This window comes from Budorcas taxicolor, chromosome X (assembly GCF_023091745.1).
Source record: "Budorcas taxicolor isolate Tak-1 chromosome X, Takin1.1, whole genome shotgun sequence".
Taxonomy (NCBI): domain Eukaryota; kingdom Metazoa; phylum Chordata; class Mammalia; order Artiodactyla; family Bovidae; genus Budorcas; species Budorcas taxicolor.
Window position 1 is genome coordinate 14,909,511 of NC_068935.1, and position 14,319 is coordinate 14,923,829.

General features: G+C 47.2%; 1 protein-coding gene across 1 annotated transcript; it reads left to right on the forward strand.

Moving 5' to 3' along the window:
* Nucleotides 1–4,770: 4,770 nt before the first annotated feature.
* Nucleotides 4,771–5,463, forward strand: CLDN2 (claudin 2). The gene has a single exon (XM_052663829.1). The coding sequence runs from the start codon at nucleotides 4,771–4,773 to the stop codon at nucleotides 5,461–5,463; it is 693 nt and encodes a 230-aa protein (XP_052519789.1).
* Nucleotides 5,464–14,319: the final 8,856 nt, after the last annotated feature.

Here is a 14,319-nt window from a genome sequence, read left to right on the forward strand (position 1 = left end):
TTCTGCTTCATTGACTACACTAAAACCTTTGACTGTGGATCACAACAAACTGTGGAAAATTCTTCAAGAGATGGGAATACCAGAGAATATCTGGCTCCTGAGAAACATGTATGCAGGACAAGAAGCAACAGTTAGGACCATATATGGAACAACAGATTGGTTCGAAATTGGAAAAGGAGTACGTCAAGGCTGTATATTGTCACCTTGCTTATTTAAATTACATGCAGAGTACATCATGTGAAATTCCAGGCTGGATGAATCACAAGCTGGAATCATGATGACAGGAGAAATATCAATAACCTCAGATATGCAGATGATACCACTCTAATAGCAGAAAGTGAAGAGGAACTAAAGAGCTTTTTGATGAGGGTGAAAGAGGAGAATGAAGAAGCTTGCTAAACCAATACAGTATTGTAAAGTAAAATAAAGTAAAAATAAAAATTAAAAACAAAAAACAAAAAACTAAAACTTTGGCATCTGGTTCCATCACTTCATGGCAAATAGAAGGGGGAAAAGTGGAAGCAATGACAGATTTTATTTTCTTGGGCTCCAAAATCACTGTGGATGGTGACTGCAGCCGTGAAATTAAAAGATGCTCACTCCTTGGTAGGGCAGCTATGAAAAATCTAGACAGTATATTAAAAAGCAGAGACATCACTTTGCCAACAAAGGTCCATATAGTTAAAGCTATGGTTTTTCCAGTAGCCATATACAGATGTGAGAGTTGGACCATAAAGACTGAGCACTGAAGAACTGATGCTTTGAACTGTGGAGCTGGAGAAGACTCTCGAGATTCCCTTGGACTGCAAGGAGATCCAACCAGTCCGTCCTAAAGGAAATCAGTCCTGAATATTCACTGAAAGGACTGATGCTGAACCTGAGGCTCCAATACTTTGATGCAAAGAACCAATTCATTGGGAAAGACCCTGATGCTGGGGAAGATTGAAGGCAGGAGGAGAAGGGGGAGACAGAAGATGAGATGGTTGGACAGCATCATTGGCTTAATGGATATGAGTTTGAGCAAACTTCGGGAGATAGTGAAGGACAGGGAATTCTGGCATGCTGCAGTCCATGCGGTCACGGAGAGTTGGGCACGACTTAGTGACTGAAGAACGACAAAATCAAATGGTGAAACTCTTTTTCTCTCTCCTGTGCTCCCCACCTCCCCTGCATTCCCTTACTCTTCCTCTGATTCTCTCTCTCAATCCTCTTTCCCAACACTGAGCAGCTCTGGTCCCTTACGGAAGTGTCATTGTTCATTCAGAAATCTGTATCTTATAGTCCCTCAAACCTCCTTACCACTTTTGTTTATTCATTGAGAGGATATTTTTGAACATCTGCTTTGAGTGTGAAATGGATGGGTAATGCATGGTGCAAGGCATTAGAGATACAGAAATGAGTAAGACACGGTCCTTGCCCTTGAGGAGCTCACAGACTAGTGGGAAAGAATAAGGATTTAAACAAGAGATTGCAATATAGTGAAATGAGTACTTTCTGTATTTCCTCAAGTATACAATAGGGATTAGTACCTACCACAAGACATGGTTGTGAATTAAGATGCATAAACTGTTTATAGTGGTTGCATAGGATATGAGTGCTGCTATTTTATCATCATTAGTAGTAGTAGTAGTCGTACTATGATGGAGGTAAGTAAATACAAGATACTATAAGAACACAGAGAAGGGGAACTTGACCTTGACTAAAGTCATCTGAGTTGAGCCTTAAAGGGTGAGAACGTGCTAACCAGAGAGAAAGAATGCCAAGCATTCTGCATTGTAGGAACAGCCTGAGCTGAGGCTTGGAAGCAAAAGACAACAGGACATGACGAGGAACATAAAGTAATTTAGTTCAGCAAGAGCATAGAACATGAGAAGGGCAATGGCAAGAGATAAAGTTTGACAAGTCATAGAGTCCAAACATGTTTGAACTTTATCCTTTAGTAGATGGGGAGATGCTGGAATGTTGTATGGAGAGTAGAGACTTGATCAGATTAATGTTGAAAGATCACCTTAGCAACGGCATGGAGAATGAATTGGAGGAGGCAAGACTGGAAGAAAGACCAGTTAGGAAGTCATTGCTATAGTCCAGGGGAGAGAGAATGATGAAGCCCTGGACTGTGGAAGTAGCAGTGGGGATGGAGAGAAGGGTGCTATGGAATCACTGTGGACAGTGACTATAGCCATGAAATTAAAAGACACTTGCTCTTTGCAAGGAAAGCTATGACAAACCTGAAAGTGAAAGTGAAAGTCGCTCAGTTGTGTCCAGCTCTTTGTGACCCCATGGACTGTTTAGTCCATGGAATTCTCCAGGCCAGAATACTGGAGTGGGTAGCCTTTCCCTTCTCCAGGGGATCTTCCCAACCCAGGGGTCGAACCCAGGTCTCCCACACTGCAGGCAGATTCTTCACCAGCTGAGTCACAAGGCAAAGTAAAATAAAGTTGCTCAGTCATGTCCAACTCTTCGCGACCCCATGGACTGTAGCCTACAAGGCTCCTCTGTCCATGGGATTTTCCAGGCAATAGTACTGGAGTGGATTGTCATTTCCTTCTCCAGGGGATCTTCCTGACCCAGGGATCGAACCCGGGTCTCCCACATTGTAGACAGACACTTAACAGTCTGAGCCACCAGGGAAGTCCTGAGTCACAAGGGAAGCCCATGACAAACCTAGATAGCATATTAAACAAAGAGAGATATTACTTTTCTGACAAAGGTTCATGTAGTCAAAGCTATGGTTTTTCCAGTAGCTATGTATGGATGTGAGAGTTGGAGACTGAGCACTGGAATATTGACGCTTTCCAACTGTGGTGCTGGAGAAGACTCTTGAGAGTCCCTTGGACTGCAAGGAGATCAAACCAGTCAATCCTGAAAGAAATCAACCCCAACTATTCATTGGAGGGACTGTTGCTGAAGCTGAAGCTCCAATACTTTGGCCACGTGTTGTGAAGGGCCTGATGCTCAGAAAGACTGAGGGCAAAAAGGGATATCAGAGGATGAGATGGTTAGATAGCATCACTGACTCAATGGACATGAACTGGAGCAAACTCTGGGTGACAATGAAGGACAGGGAAGCCTGGCATGTGGCAGTCCATAGGATCACAAAGAGTCAGACAGGACTTAGTGACCGAGCAACAACAACAAGGATTGGTGAGACTATGACAGTAGAAGGTGACACGTATGTGTGATAGAAGTGTCAAGAATCACTTCTAGGATTTGGGTCTGGTGCAAGGAGATAGATATCATAGGTATCATTCAGTGAACCCATGGAAGAACTGTTTGGGGAAGGATGCAGTGGGGGTGTGTGTGATGAGGCCTCTTTTGAACATGTCAAATTTGAGCTGCCCATGAGATTTCCAACTGGATGGTAGTTGGTCTGGAAGTCTTGAAGCTCAGGAGAAAGGTCTATGCTGGAAACACAGATTTGGGAGTGCCAGGGGATGGGTAGGAGGTTACATCATGGGGATGGATACATTTGCTCAGGGACAGCGTGTTGATTGAGGAAAGGATGGACTTTCAAATACTCACATTTAAGAGATGATTACACTAAGAACCGTCTTGAATAAGGCTAAAATTGAACAGCCAGATTTTGGTGGGTTGAAAAACAAGTGGGTCAGAGGGTCTTGAGGTGGATGGAAGCAAGGATGTGCCCTTGACCCTTAGTGTCTTGAACCTTGGTAAGAGTCAGGGGTGCCGGTGGGGGACGCTCCTTGAACACTTGAAAACCCTGAGCAGCTCTGTGATTCTAAAGGATTGACTTGGATGACTGCCTCTTACAAAGTCCTCCATTCTGGAGCAGCTGCCTTTTCCTCTGTCTACCTTAGTGTCCCTAGCAGATAGCCCAGGAATGTCAGGGCTCCCTCTAGGCCCTGGAACAACCTTCACTCTTGAATCCTCCCACAACCCCTGAGAGGCCTAGGGGATGTTGGCACAACTATTAAGAGAGCAGACAGGAAATGTCTGGGTGTGTGATACATGTGGGAGGCCTCAGGCTAGCCTGTGGAGGAGGATTGGGGCAGGACTGGGAGGACTTGAACTCTGAGAGTGTGGACAGATGCCCCGTTGTCTGCCCCGACCTGCCCTGGAGTCGACTTTAACCTTGGACAGGGTGACCCAGGGCTATACCACTGATCTCTAGGCTGCTGTAGAGTCAAGAGGCCTCTGAGAACATAGAGTCCAAGGTTATATCTTAGGGTCTGTTCTTCCTGCTCCTTTGCCTTGGAATTTGGCCCCAAGGTACAATTGAGGGGCCCCGTGGCACCACTGCTGGGCAATGCATTAAACCGTAGGCTTTGGAGACAGAACCAGCCGACAGCGTGATCTGGAGTTAACATAGTCACCACAACCGACCCTGCTGTTGCCACCTTCTCGGAAAGCAGCCACCTGTCTGGCTCTAGGTTTTGTCTGGCTGCCAATATAAAGCATGTGCCTACGCAGGAGCTGATGACATTTTGGCTCCACTTTCAAAGTTTTTTTTCCCTTTGTTTCTCATGTGCTTTTTCTAAAGATAACAAAGGTCAAAAGGCACCCAGCATTTTCTGGTTTCTCATAAGCTTCTGGTCAATATTTAATCTGGTTTATGGATTTTTTTTAAGTCTTCTAGATGCCTTCTTGAGCCTGCTTGTGGCCACCCACAGACACTTGTAAGGAGGAGAGAAGTCAGCCTGGCAGAGACACTGTGAAATGAGGGACTAGAGGCCGGGATCCAAAGAGCCAAAGCTACAGCCAGCAGACAAGGGAGCCTGCCCTGAAGCCGCGTGTGCTGAGAGGTCTGCCATGGCCTCTCTTGGCCTCCAGCTTGTGGGCTACGTCCTGGGCCTTCTGGGGCTGTTGGGCACCCTGATTGCCATGCTGCTCCCCAGCTGGCGAACAAGCTCCTATGTTGGTGCCAGCATTGTGACTGCAGTTGGCTTCTCCAAAGGCCTCTGGATGGAGTGTGCAACACACAGCACAGGCATCACCCAGTGTGACATCTACAGCACCATGCTAGGCCTGCCCGCTGACATCCAAGCTGCCCAGGCCATGATGGTGACGTCCAGCGCCATGTCCTCCTTGGCCTGCATTGTCTCTGTGGTGGGCATGAGATGCACAGTCTTCTTCCAGGAGTCTCGAGCCAAAGACAGAGTGGCGGTGGTGGGCGGAGTCTTCTTCATCCTTGGAGGCCTCCTGGGCTTCATCCCTGTTGCCTGGAATCTTCATGGGATCTTGCGAGACTTCTACTCCCCGCTGGTGCCTGACAGCATGAAATTTGAGATCGGAGAGGCTCTTTACCTGGGCATTATTTCCTCCCTGTTCTCCCTGGTAGCTGGAATCTTCCTCTGCTTTTCCTGCTCACCCCAGGGAAATCGCTCCAACTACTACGATGCCTACCAGGCCCAGCCCCTGGCCACTAGGAGCTCTCCAAGGCCTGGTCAAGCACCCAAAGGCAAGAGTGAGTTTAACTCCTACAGCCTGACAGGGTATGTGTGAAGAACCAGGGGCCAGAGCTGGGGGTGGCGGCTGGGTCTGTGAACACCAGTGGACATCCCCCTCCCCCAGGCCCACAGGTGAGGGATATTGGCACTGGATCATGTCAGAAGGTGCTGCCGGAGATAGACTGACTTTGGCCACTGGATCAAACAAAGGCAGAAACAGGAGCTGGTGTGACAGCATGCGGGTTAAACTGTCAAGACTCTTGCTAAGCCAGACTTTCTGTTTCCTTCATCTTGGCACCCTCCACCCCCCAGCCCTCGAATACCCAACCCTCAACTCCAGCCACCCCCCACCAGAAGCCAAGCCCCAGCATCTACCCTTTACCCTTTGATTTACCTGGGAGTCCATCCAAAAGCCCACTAAGTACGTCCCACTGACTGACCCTCTCTGTGATCAAAGACCCTTCCTCTTGCTGAGGTTGGCTCTTAGCTCATTGCTGGGGGATAGGGGTGGGTGCGAAGGGGTGGTGGCTCCTGTGGGCATGGCGCTAATCTCCTTTGCAGGCCTCCCTCCAAACAAACTGATTGGCCAGTAATGGGCCCTGGAGCCTCCTCCATCCCACTCTTATGACTCCACATGTCTAGACTCAATGTGTCTAACTGAATGTGTATGAACTGAAAATAAAGCCACCCCACTGTACTGAGGGAACAGAGAGCAATGGGGTGGAGGATGAGAGGGCAAGGACCAAAGCTGAGGATCAAAAAAAAAAAAAAAAAAAAAAAAAGGCCAAAATCATGGCCCAGGGACCTAGCTCCCAGAGAGAGGAAAGCACAAGGAAAGAACATGCGACAGGGCCCTCAAGGCAGCAGCAGGTTCTGACTGTACCGAGGCGCTCCCTCAAAAGCTACAGCGTCAACTTGCACTGAAGCCCCCGTCTCCCTCTGACCTGGCGTCCTGCTAACAACAGGCGAAAGGGCCTGCACAATGGTTTCTGTAGAGAAAGGAAACTGGTTTGGTTTAGCGATGGCCCTTGGCTGGGGGTGACAGCCTGGGAGCATGGGTGGACACGGGTGGGAACTACAATGAGTGTTTCTACTGGGCCAGAGAGAGGCAGCCCCTAGGAGAGTCTTCAGGCTTAATGGAGAAGCAGCCTGAAGACTGAGATCAGGCCCCCAGGGTCTGCCCACAGAGCACAGTAGCACCTCTGAAAGACCACAGCCCCAGACGGGCCCCTGTCAGTCACCTTCCTGTTCTCCCCACCATCCTTTACCAGACATGGTGGCATTGCTAGAAGGCATCAAAGGGCTCCAGCATGGAGTCATCCTGACCCAGGTGCCGTGGCCCTCATCTGAGTGACAGCTGAATTGCCACCTGGGATTTTGGTTGAGATGGAAGAGTAGAGGATTCCCAGGCAGACAGTTTCAGCTCCAAGATTTCAAAATGCCCCCTTTCCCCTCGGGGTGGAGGTGGGAGTGACAGGCACAAACAAACCAAAGGCTTGAGCATGACTAGCTTCTGACAAACTCCAGTACACTGCCCTAAACCGCAGCACCAGCAGGAGGGGTCCAGTCATTGTCTGGAACATGTCTTTCACAGTTCTTGCCTGTATTTAAGCTCCTCTCCCAAGCAGGAAGGCCCTCTCCCCTTAGCTAAGTCTTCCTCATGCTTGGAGAAGCCGCTTGGCACAGCCTCCTTCACCGAGCCTCCTCTGACCACTCCGTCCCTCTCCTACCCCTCCATCCTCTAACCCTCAATGTAAAAAAATCACTCTTTGATGCTTATTATTCACAATGTTTGATGGATAATTATCTTTCTATGTGTATGTAACCGATTTCACAAGTACATTGTAAACTCTTGAAGGGTAGGGTCCATATCTTAGCCATGTGTATATTTCTCAGACTATCTGTAAGAGTGCTGAGCACATAGTAGGTGATCAATAAACACTTGTTGATTGAACAACTGTTTTATTAATTCTAATTAATTCAGACAGGGCAGGTGTGACTGAGGGAACTGGGCGAAGGGGAGGGTAGAATAGAAATTGGTCTTTCTCCCCACTAGGTGAATAGAAAATTCTAGACCTTACTGGAGACATTAAGAAAGCAGGATGTTCTTGCCCCTTCTTAGGGAAACATTAACCTTTTCACAATGTCCAGGGACCCTCCCTTCTTGCAAGTTATTTCCTTTAAGTTATTTGTTAAATGCTTACATGTTTATTCTACTCATCTCTGAACCACCATTATGAGGAAGGTGAAATAGATCAGCAAATCTCCATTTGGCGATGGAGAAACTAAGGCACATATCAGTAAAGAGATTTTTGTAGGGCCACACTGCTTGTATAGGTGCCTGAGTCTCCTGACTCCCCAAATAGGACTCTGCCAATCAAACAATATTCACAGCCAGTACTGAAAGCCTGCCAGAGGTAGCAGGTTGTCTGAGGAAAACAACGCGTGGCCAGTAAGGTAACACTGGGGACATATAGGATCTGCTGGTCTCCCATGAGAGAAATCTGGGCGAGTAGCACCAATTCACTGAGTGAACCACTTGGAACTGCCTGTCCTGCCATGCTGGCCAGTTGGCCAGCCTGGGTCCAGCTAACTGGCCCATTAGGGGGAATGCCAAGCTTACATTTAAATAAGACATGACACCTCAACTCCAATTCCTCTACTGCTGGAGGTGTGGGAGTTTGGAAAGCCAATGATTTAGCACTGCTCTAACCTCATTGGAATTAACCACATTTGATGTGTAAACATGTTGACTGTGGCAACCCTAACAAGAATGGAGCCCTACAAGACTCAGCCTCCCCAGTCCTTAGACCTGGTGGCCTCAGCACACAGGAGTCTGTTATAAGACACACTACCCTTGCATTCCTGAGGTGAGCCTTCTTTGTGGCAGAGGCTAGGACCCTACCATCCAATCCCGTTTAGAGGGAATAGTGGCAGGCAGGAGTAAGGGCAGTGGGGAGAGAGCTCTCAGAACACATGTTCAATAAGAGGTCATAATTCTGGCCTGGTACCAAGAACCCCAGAGCCCTTGACTAAAGCCTGCTGGAATTTGGAAAATGGATTAGCCTTGCTGACTCTGCTGGGCTGTGCGTGCTTAGTCACTCAGTCGTGTCCAACTCTTTGTGACCCCATGGACTGTAGCCCGCCAGGCTCCTCTGCCCATGGGATTTCCCATGGTGGGTTGCCATTTCCTTCTCCAGGGGATCTTTCTGATCTAGGGGTCGAACCTGCGGCTCCTGCCTCATCTCCTGCATTGTAGGTGGATTCTTTACCATCTGATCCAGTGGGTTGCAACCTGATATGGACTCTGATGACCCACCACCTGGTAGCCAAAGCCCTTTCAGATCCATGATTTCACTACCTCCTCCAAATACCCCCAATGAAGCGGGTCTTTTACAGGAGACAAAAGGGAGGCCCAGAGAGGTGAGTAAATTCCTTAAAGTCAGTGTCAGAATCTGAACATAAGCTTGGAAACCCATCCCACACCAAACGTGGGTCTGGGATTCTGTCTCAGAAGGTGTAAGTGGGGGGGCAGCCTGTGACTCTTCAAATTCCTGCCACCTTCCTCCTCCTGTCTTTCACTCAGAATAAGGGCTTTTGAGGAAAATAGGGCACAGAGCTTCCAGCCATGTTAGGTTGAGGCTTGTCTGAGAGATCCTCCTTCCTTTTAATTTGGGAAGATTCTATGGAAGGAGTTAGACTTTCATCGTCACCTAGAAAAACTGGAACAGGCATGATAAAGAGCAAATGATCCTTTTGGGTGGTTGAGCAAGAAAAGCCTTGCTCTAGCTACTTTCCCAGAACTCTGAGTCTGGGTCCAAGTTGAACAGCTTTCAGGTCACCCCATTGCCTTCCGTCATAAAGTAATTTAGATTAGCCACAGACCCAGGGACAGTGAAGGCCATTGCATCTATTCCCTGGCCTCACAGTTCTGACCCTTGCACAAGAAGAGATGTTTCTGCCTTCCCTCATTCCTCTGATAATGGTGTGACTCATGGTTTTTCCCCCTGGGGGCCCTACTGACCCACGGCTATGTGATTATTAATAGGGGGGGAGGAGGAGGCCAGAACTGGTTTCTTGGTGGAAAGATGAACTCCAACTTTCTGAAAGACCTTCATTCAGCCAGTCAAACAGCCATCCAGCCAGCTCTCCAGCTGGCGAGCTACCAGCCGGCACACACCAACTGCCCTCTTACCTGGTGGCAGGCAATGTGCTGAAGGCTTTGACAGTAACGAGGGTGAACAAGGTAATGTCTGTGCCTAGTAGCAGGTGATACTTGATCTATGGGAGATAAGACATGCACACCCACCTGTGGTACAAGATATAATATGGTCTATCTTGTGAGAGATAAGGAAAAGTGTCACAAGATAGGGGTATATCAGGGGCTAGTTAAAAACGGTTTGAAAATCCCCTAAATCCCAATCCATAGGAAAGGAGGGTCTGGCACTACTTGAGCTTCTGGGGGAAGGATGATCAAGCAAAGAAAACTGCTTCCTCCAGCTGAAGGACCATAGGGAATAGAGAAGTAGGGGAGAGGGCTGTACTAAGAAAGAAACAGAGATATGCTACACAGCTAACCTGCGAGCTCCATGAGTTTGTCTCACAGGACCCTAAGTAGTTCTAATGGAGAGAGAGACACTGGGGCTCAGCCTCTCCCTCCTCATCTCCTTCTCCTGGTCAGGGCTCCGGAAACTGCTGGAAGCAGCAGAGGCAGTGTCTATCCGGGTAATCTGAGGCCTCTGGGCTCTCGACCAGAGGAGAAACATGTCTGTATGTGGGAGAAGGGAGAGAAGAGGGGCCCAGTCCTAAAGGAAGCCAAATGAGGCCTCACAGGGTCATCACACAGCCCTACACTCACGGATGTGGCATTCTTTCATGCCTGCAGCTGGCTGCTCTGGGACATGCAGACCCCAGGCTGGAAAGTCCATGTGCTTCTCTTCAGTGGGCTTTGCACTTATCTAAAGCCTTTGCCAAGTCTGGTCTCGTGGGCCCAGCGAGCGGCTCTCAGCTTTGATGAGAATTTCTGTTATCTCAATGGGAAGGTGGGGGGCAAACTTCAAACAGGAAGTCCAGCAGGTTATCTCTCTCTCTTGCCCTAAAACGTGGCTCCCTACATGCTATGACATGATCATTGATAAAATATTAACAGGATGTTATCAGGAACAGTTATACAAAAACTATACTCTGACCACCCCCTCCACCTCATACGACCCACCACCTTCCTGAGAATTGCAGCCCAGGAATTCCTAGTTAAAACTTTCCTACCATTCCCTGCTCTAGGCCTCATTTCTCTTCAAGACAAGCAGGAGGTTCTTAGGGCTTGACAAAGCAGGAAGTCACCATACAAGGGCAAACCAGGAGGTGCTGCTTTCCTGTCATCCTGAAAGTCCCATTCCTCCACTACAGCACCCTCATCACCTTATAAGTCACTTCTTAGGAGGGCCTTGAAGAACTTTCTCTTCATAAGTAAGGCCTTGTGGAGAAAACCTTGAGAAAACTCACAGGCTTTCAAACAGACATTAGGGAGTGAAATTTGGATGTGAAATTAGATGCCAAATGAGTGTGAGTAGTGTGGCAGGCAACCCAGCATTTCAGTGCTTAACTCCTTTTCTCCAATACTGCTTTCAGTTGCTGTTTAGTCACTAAGTCATGTCAGACTCTTTTGCTATCTTCTGGACTGTAGCTGGCCAGGCTCCTCTCTCCATGGGATTTCCCAGGCAAGAATCCTGGAGAAGGTTGCCATTTCCTTCTCCAGGGGATCTTCCTGATCTAGGGATTGAACCTGCATCACCTGCCTTGGCAGGTGTATTCTTACCACTGAACCACCTGGGAAGCCCAGTGCTTTCAGAGTCTGTGATATTTGACAGAATTCTGTGTGGGTTGCTCAGGAGAAAGGCCAGTCACACCAAAAGTACAAAGAGAAGATGCTCTTGACTTGATTTCTGGAATTATACAATGGGATGCAAGAGGATGGATCAGCAACCCCACAAAGGATATCCGAGGATATTGTGAGGACTCTGCTCCCCTGGTTTTAAAGGCACTGAAGGCCCTGATTAAAAAGTAAGTATATTTTCTGGGAAGAAACATACATTCAGTCATAGATTAACCATTAACACCATCATTTGCACTAGTTTCTCAGTTTAACCCTTAAAAGAGCCAAAATGAGATGAGGCCAATGAGTTTAAAAATATAACATTAATTCAGAGACTATGGACACGAATTTGGGGGGGCCAGGGGACGTCTCTGAGTAACACACACACACCCTTCAACTAAACGCTTCAACAGCTTTAAAAATGGAGATGAGGTAGGAATCAAAAAAAAGAGACAAGATGAGAAAGGCAGAGCCATCTTCGCCTTGGCAATTCCAGACACATCTCGTGTGGTTAATTTTACTCTTCTCTGTGTAATAATAAACCAATATGTTCTCAAGTGTCACTTTCTCACTCCCCAAGACTTGCTCAACTCAGCACTGTCTAGAGGGGGTGGTACAAAGGAGCCAGTGGGAACACTCAAAAGCAGAGGCCAACAATTCCAAGACCTCCTGGAGTGTAAGAATAGGATCTTGGTGGCTGTTTTAGTATCAGGAAAGCTGCCAAGCAACGGCCGAGTAAAAACCCAGTCAAGAGGAAATGAATCTTCACATTGTTTGGAGGCATATTCGTTACATAAGTGAACAATTTCCTGATCATGAGGGCAGTTAAACATTGTGTGGGATTATAGAACTTTCTTCCTTGGACATTACTATTAGTGTGGGCTGGCGGTAGCATTTTCTTATCAAGAGGAAGAAGACGAGACTGATAGTTTTTAAGATAGTAGGGGATAGTGGAAAAATAGTCTGGGCTTTGGGAGCTCTTCAGCTGCACTCTTAGCTGTGTAGCCTTGGGGAGTGAGTGAAAGTCGATCAGTCATGTCTGACTTTGTGATCTCATGGATGGTAGACCGCCAGGTTCCTCTGCCTATGGAATTTTCCAGGCAACAATAGTGGAGTGGGTTGTCATTCCCTTCTCCAAGGGATCCTCCCAACTCAGGGATTGAACCTGGGTCTCCTGCATTGTAGGCAGATTCTTTACCATCTGAGCCACCAGTCACTTTTAATTCTTTACACTTTAGTTTTCTCATCTGTAAAATGGGGATTATACCTGCCTCTCAGTGTGGTCATGGAATATAGTAAGACCTCAATAAATGGTTAACTGTATTCTAAGCATCAGTTCAGTCAGTCAGTCAGTTCAGTTGCTCAGTCATGTCCGACTCTTTGTGACCCCATGGACTGCAGCACACCAGGCCTCCCTGTCCATCATCAACTCCCAGAGTTTACTCAAACTCACGTCCATTGAGTTGGTGATGCCATCCAACCATCTTGTCCTCTGTCGGCCCCTTCTCCTCCTGCCTTCAATCTTTCTTAGCATCAGTCTTTTCAAATGGGTCAGTTCTTCGCATCAGGTGGCCAAAGGATTGGAGTTTCAGCTTCAACATTAGTCCTTCCAATGAATATTCAGGACTGATCTCCTTTAGGATGGACTGGTTGGGTCTCCTTTCAGTCTAAGGGTCTCTCAAAAGTCTTCTCCAATACCACAGTTCTAAAGCATCAATTCTAAGCATATTGGTGACCTAAAAAGTCATGCCAAAGTTCACTAAAATGTGTCATGTGTCTTTGGGGAATGGAGACAGACAAAGTACATTTTCTACCATAGATCGGAATCTACATTAACAGGGGGATATCCTTTTTTCCAGGCCAAAACTTCTCAAGATTCTTCCCAAAAGTCTGAATTAATACCTTGAAGACTTTGAATAGGCATCTACTCATCAAATTCTGGGCTTCCCAGAGAGCGCTAGTGGTAAAGAACATGCCTGCCAATGCAGGAGACATAAGGGATGTGGGTTCAATCCCTGGGTCAGAAAGATCCCCTGGAGGAGGGCATGGCAACCCACTCCAGTATTTTTGCCCGGACAGTCCATGGGGTCGCAAAGAGTCGGATACAACTGAAGCAACTTGGCACACAGGCACATCAGATTCCATTAACAGAAGCCAGGGGCAAAACAGACTTGATAAGCTGGAGAGGAAAGAGGTGGTGATAGTTTTTGACCTTGATCCAGATTTAAGAAAATGTGAGGTGGAATAGAATCATGATCTATCAGGTCCCACTGCTAGAGAAAAGCTTAGTCCAAGGGAATTTCCGGAGCTCAATGACACTAGGGGAGACTTCGTTAGCCACTTTCCTAATTCATATCAGACCAAGGATCCATTGTTAAAGAAATTTAGCATAGCCCCCTTCTTGTCGGCATTTCAAGCCCTTGGTCCATTCTGTTCCTTATGCCCCAAACCGGTAATTCACTATTCCTCTAACCCTCGGTGTGTTCCCTAACTTACCCCACATCCACATCCAGTCTTATGATTTTGCTTATACCATTCCCTACACTTGGAAAACCCTCCCTACACACCTCCACCTTCCCAATCCTCACAGGTTTCCACATCCCATCTGGAAAATCAGGCCTTTGGGAACACTTTCCTGAGCCTCTGCCTAAAGACATCTTGCTTGTCCCTGAGGACTCAATGGCCAAACGTATGGAATGTGTTTGGCACCCAAACATTTGAAGAATTATCTAAAAGTGGGTTAGGGATTTCTGATGATTCACATCAAAACTCTGGGTATAGGTATAGAGGCAAGTAACAAAACACATGTCTCTTACAGATTTTATTTTCCATTAGAAAATGAATGCTATTTATGTCTCATTTAATGGCTAAAGCTTTAACATAACCAACAGTATCTAAATCCATTCCAGTGATGTAGTTTATTATCCAACCACATACCCTGACTTTGGAATCAGAAAGTATGCTTCCTGAATTTCCTCTCAGCCTAAGAGAATTTATGAGTCAGGGATGTCCTTGTCACCTAGTGGGCTTCCCTGGTGG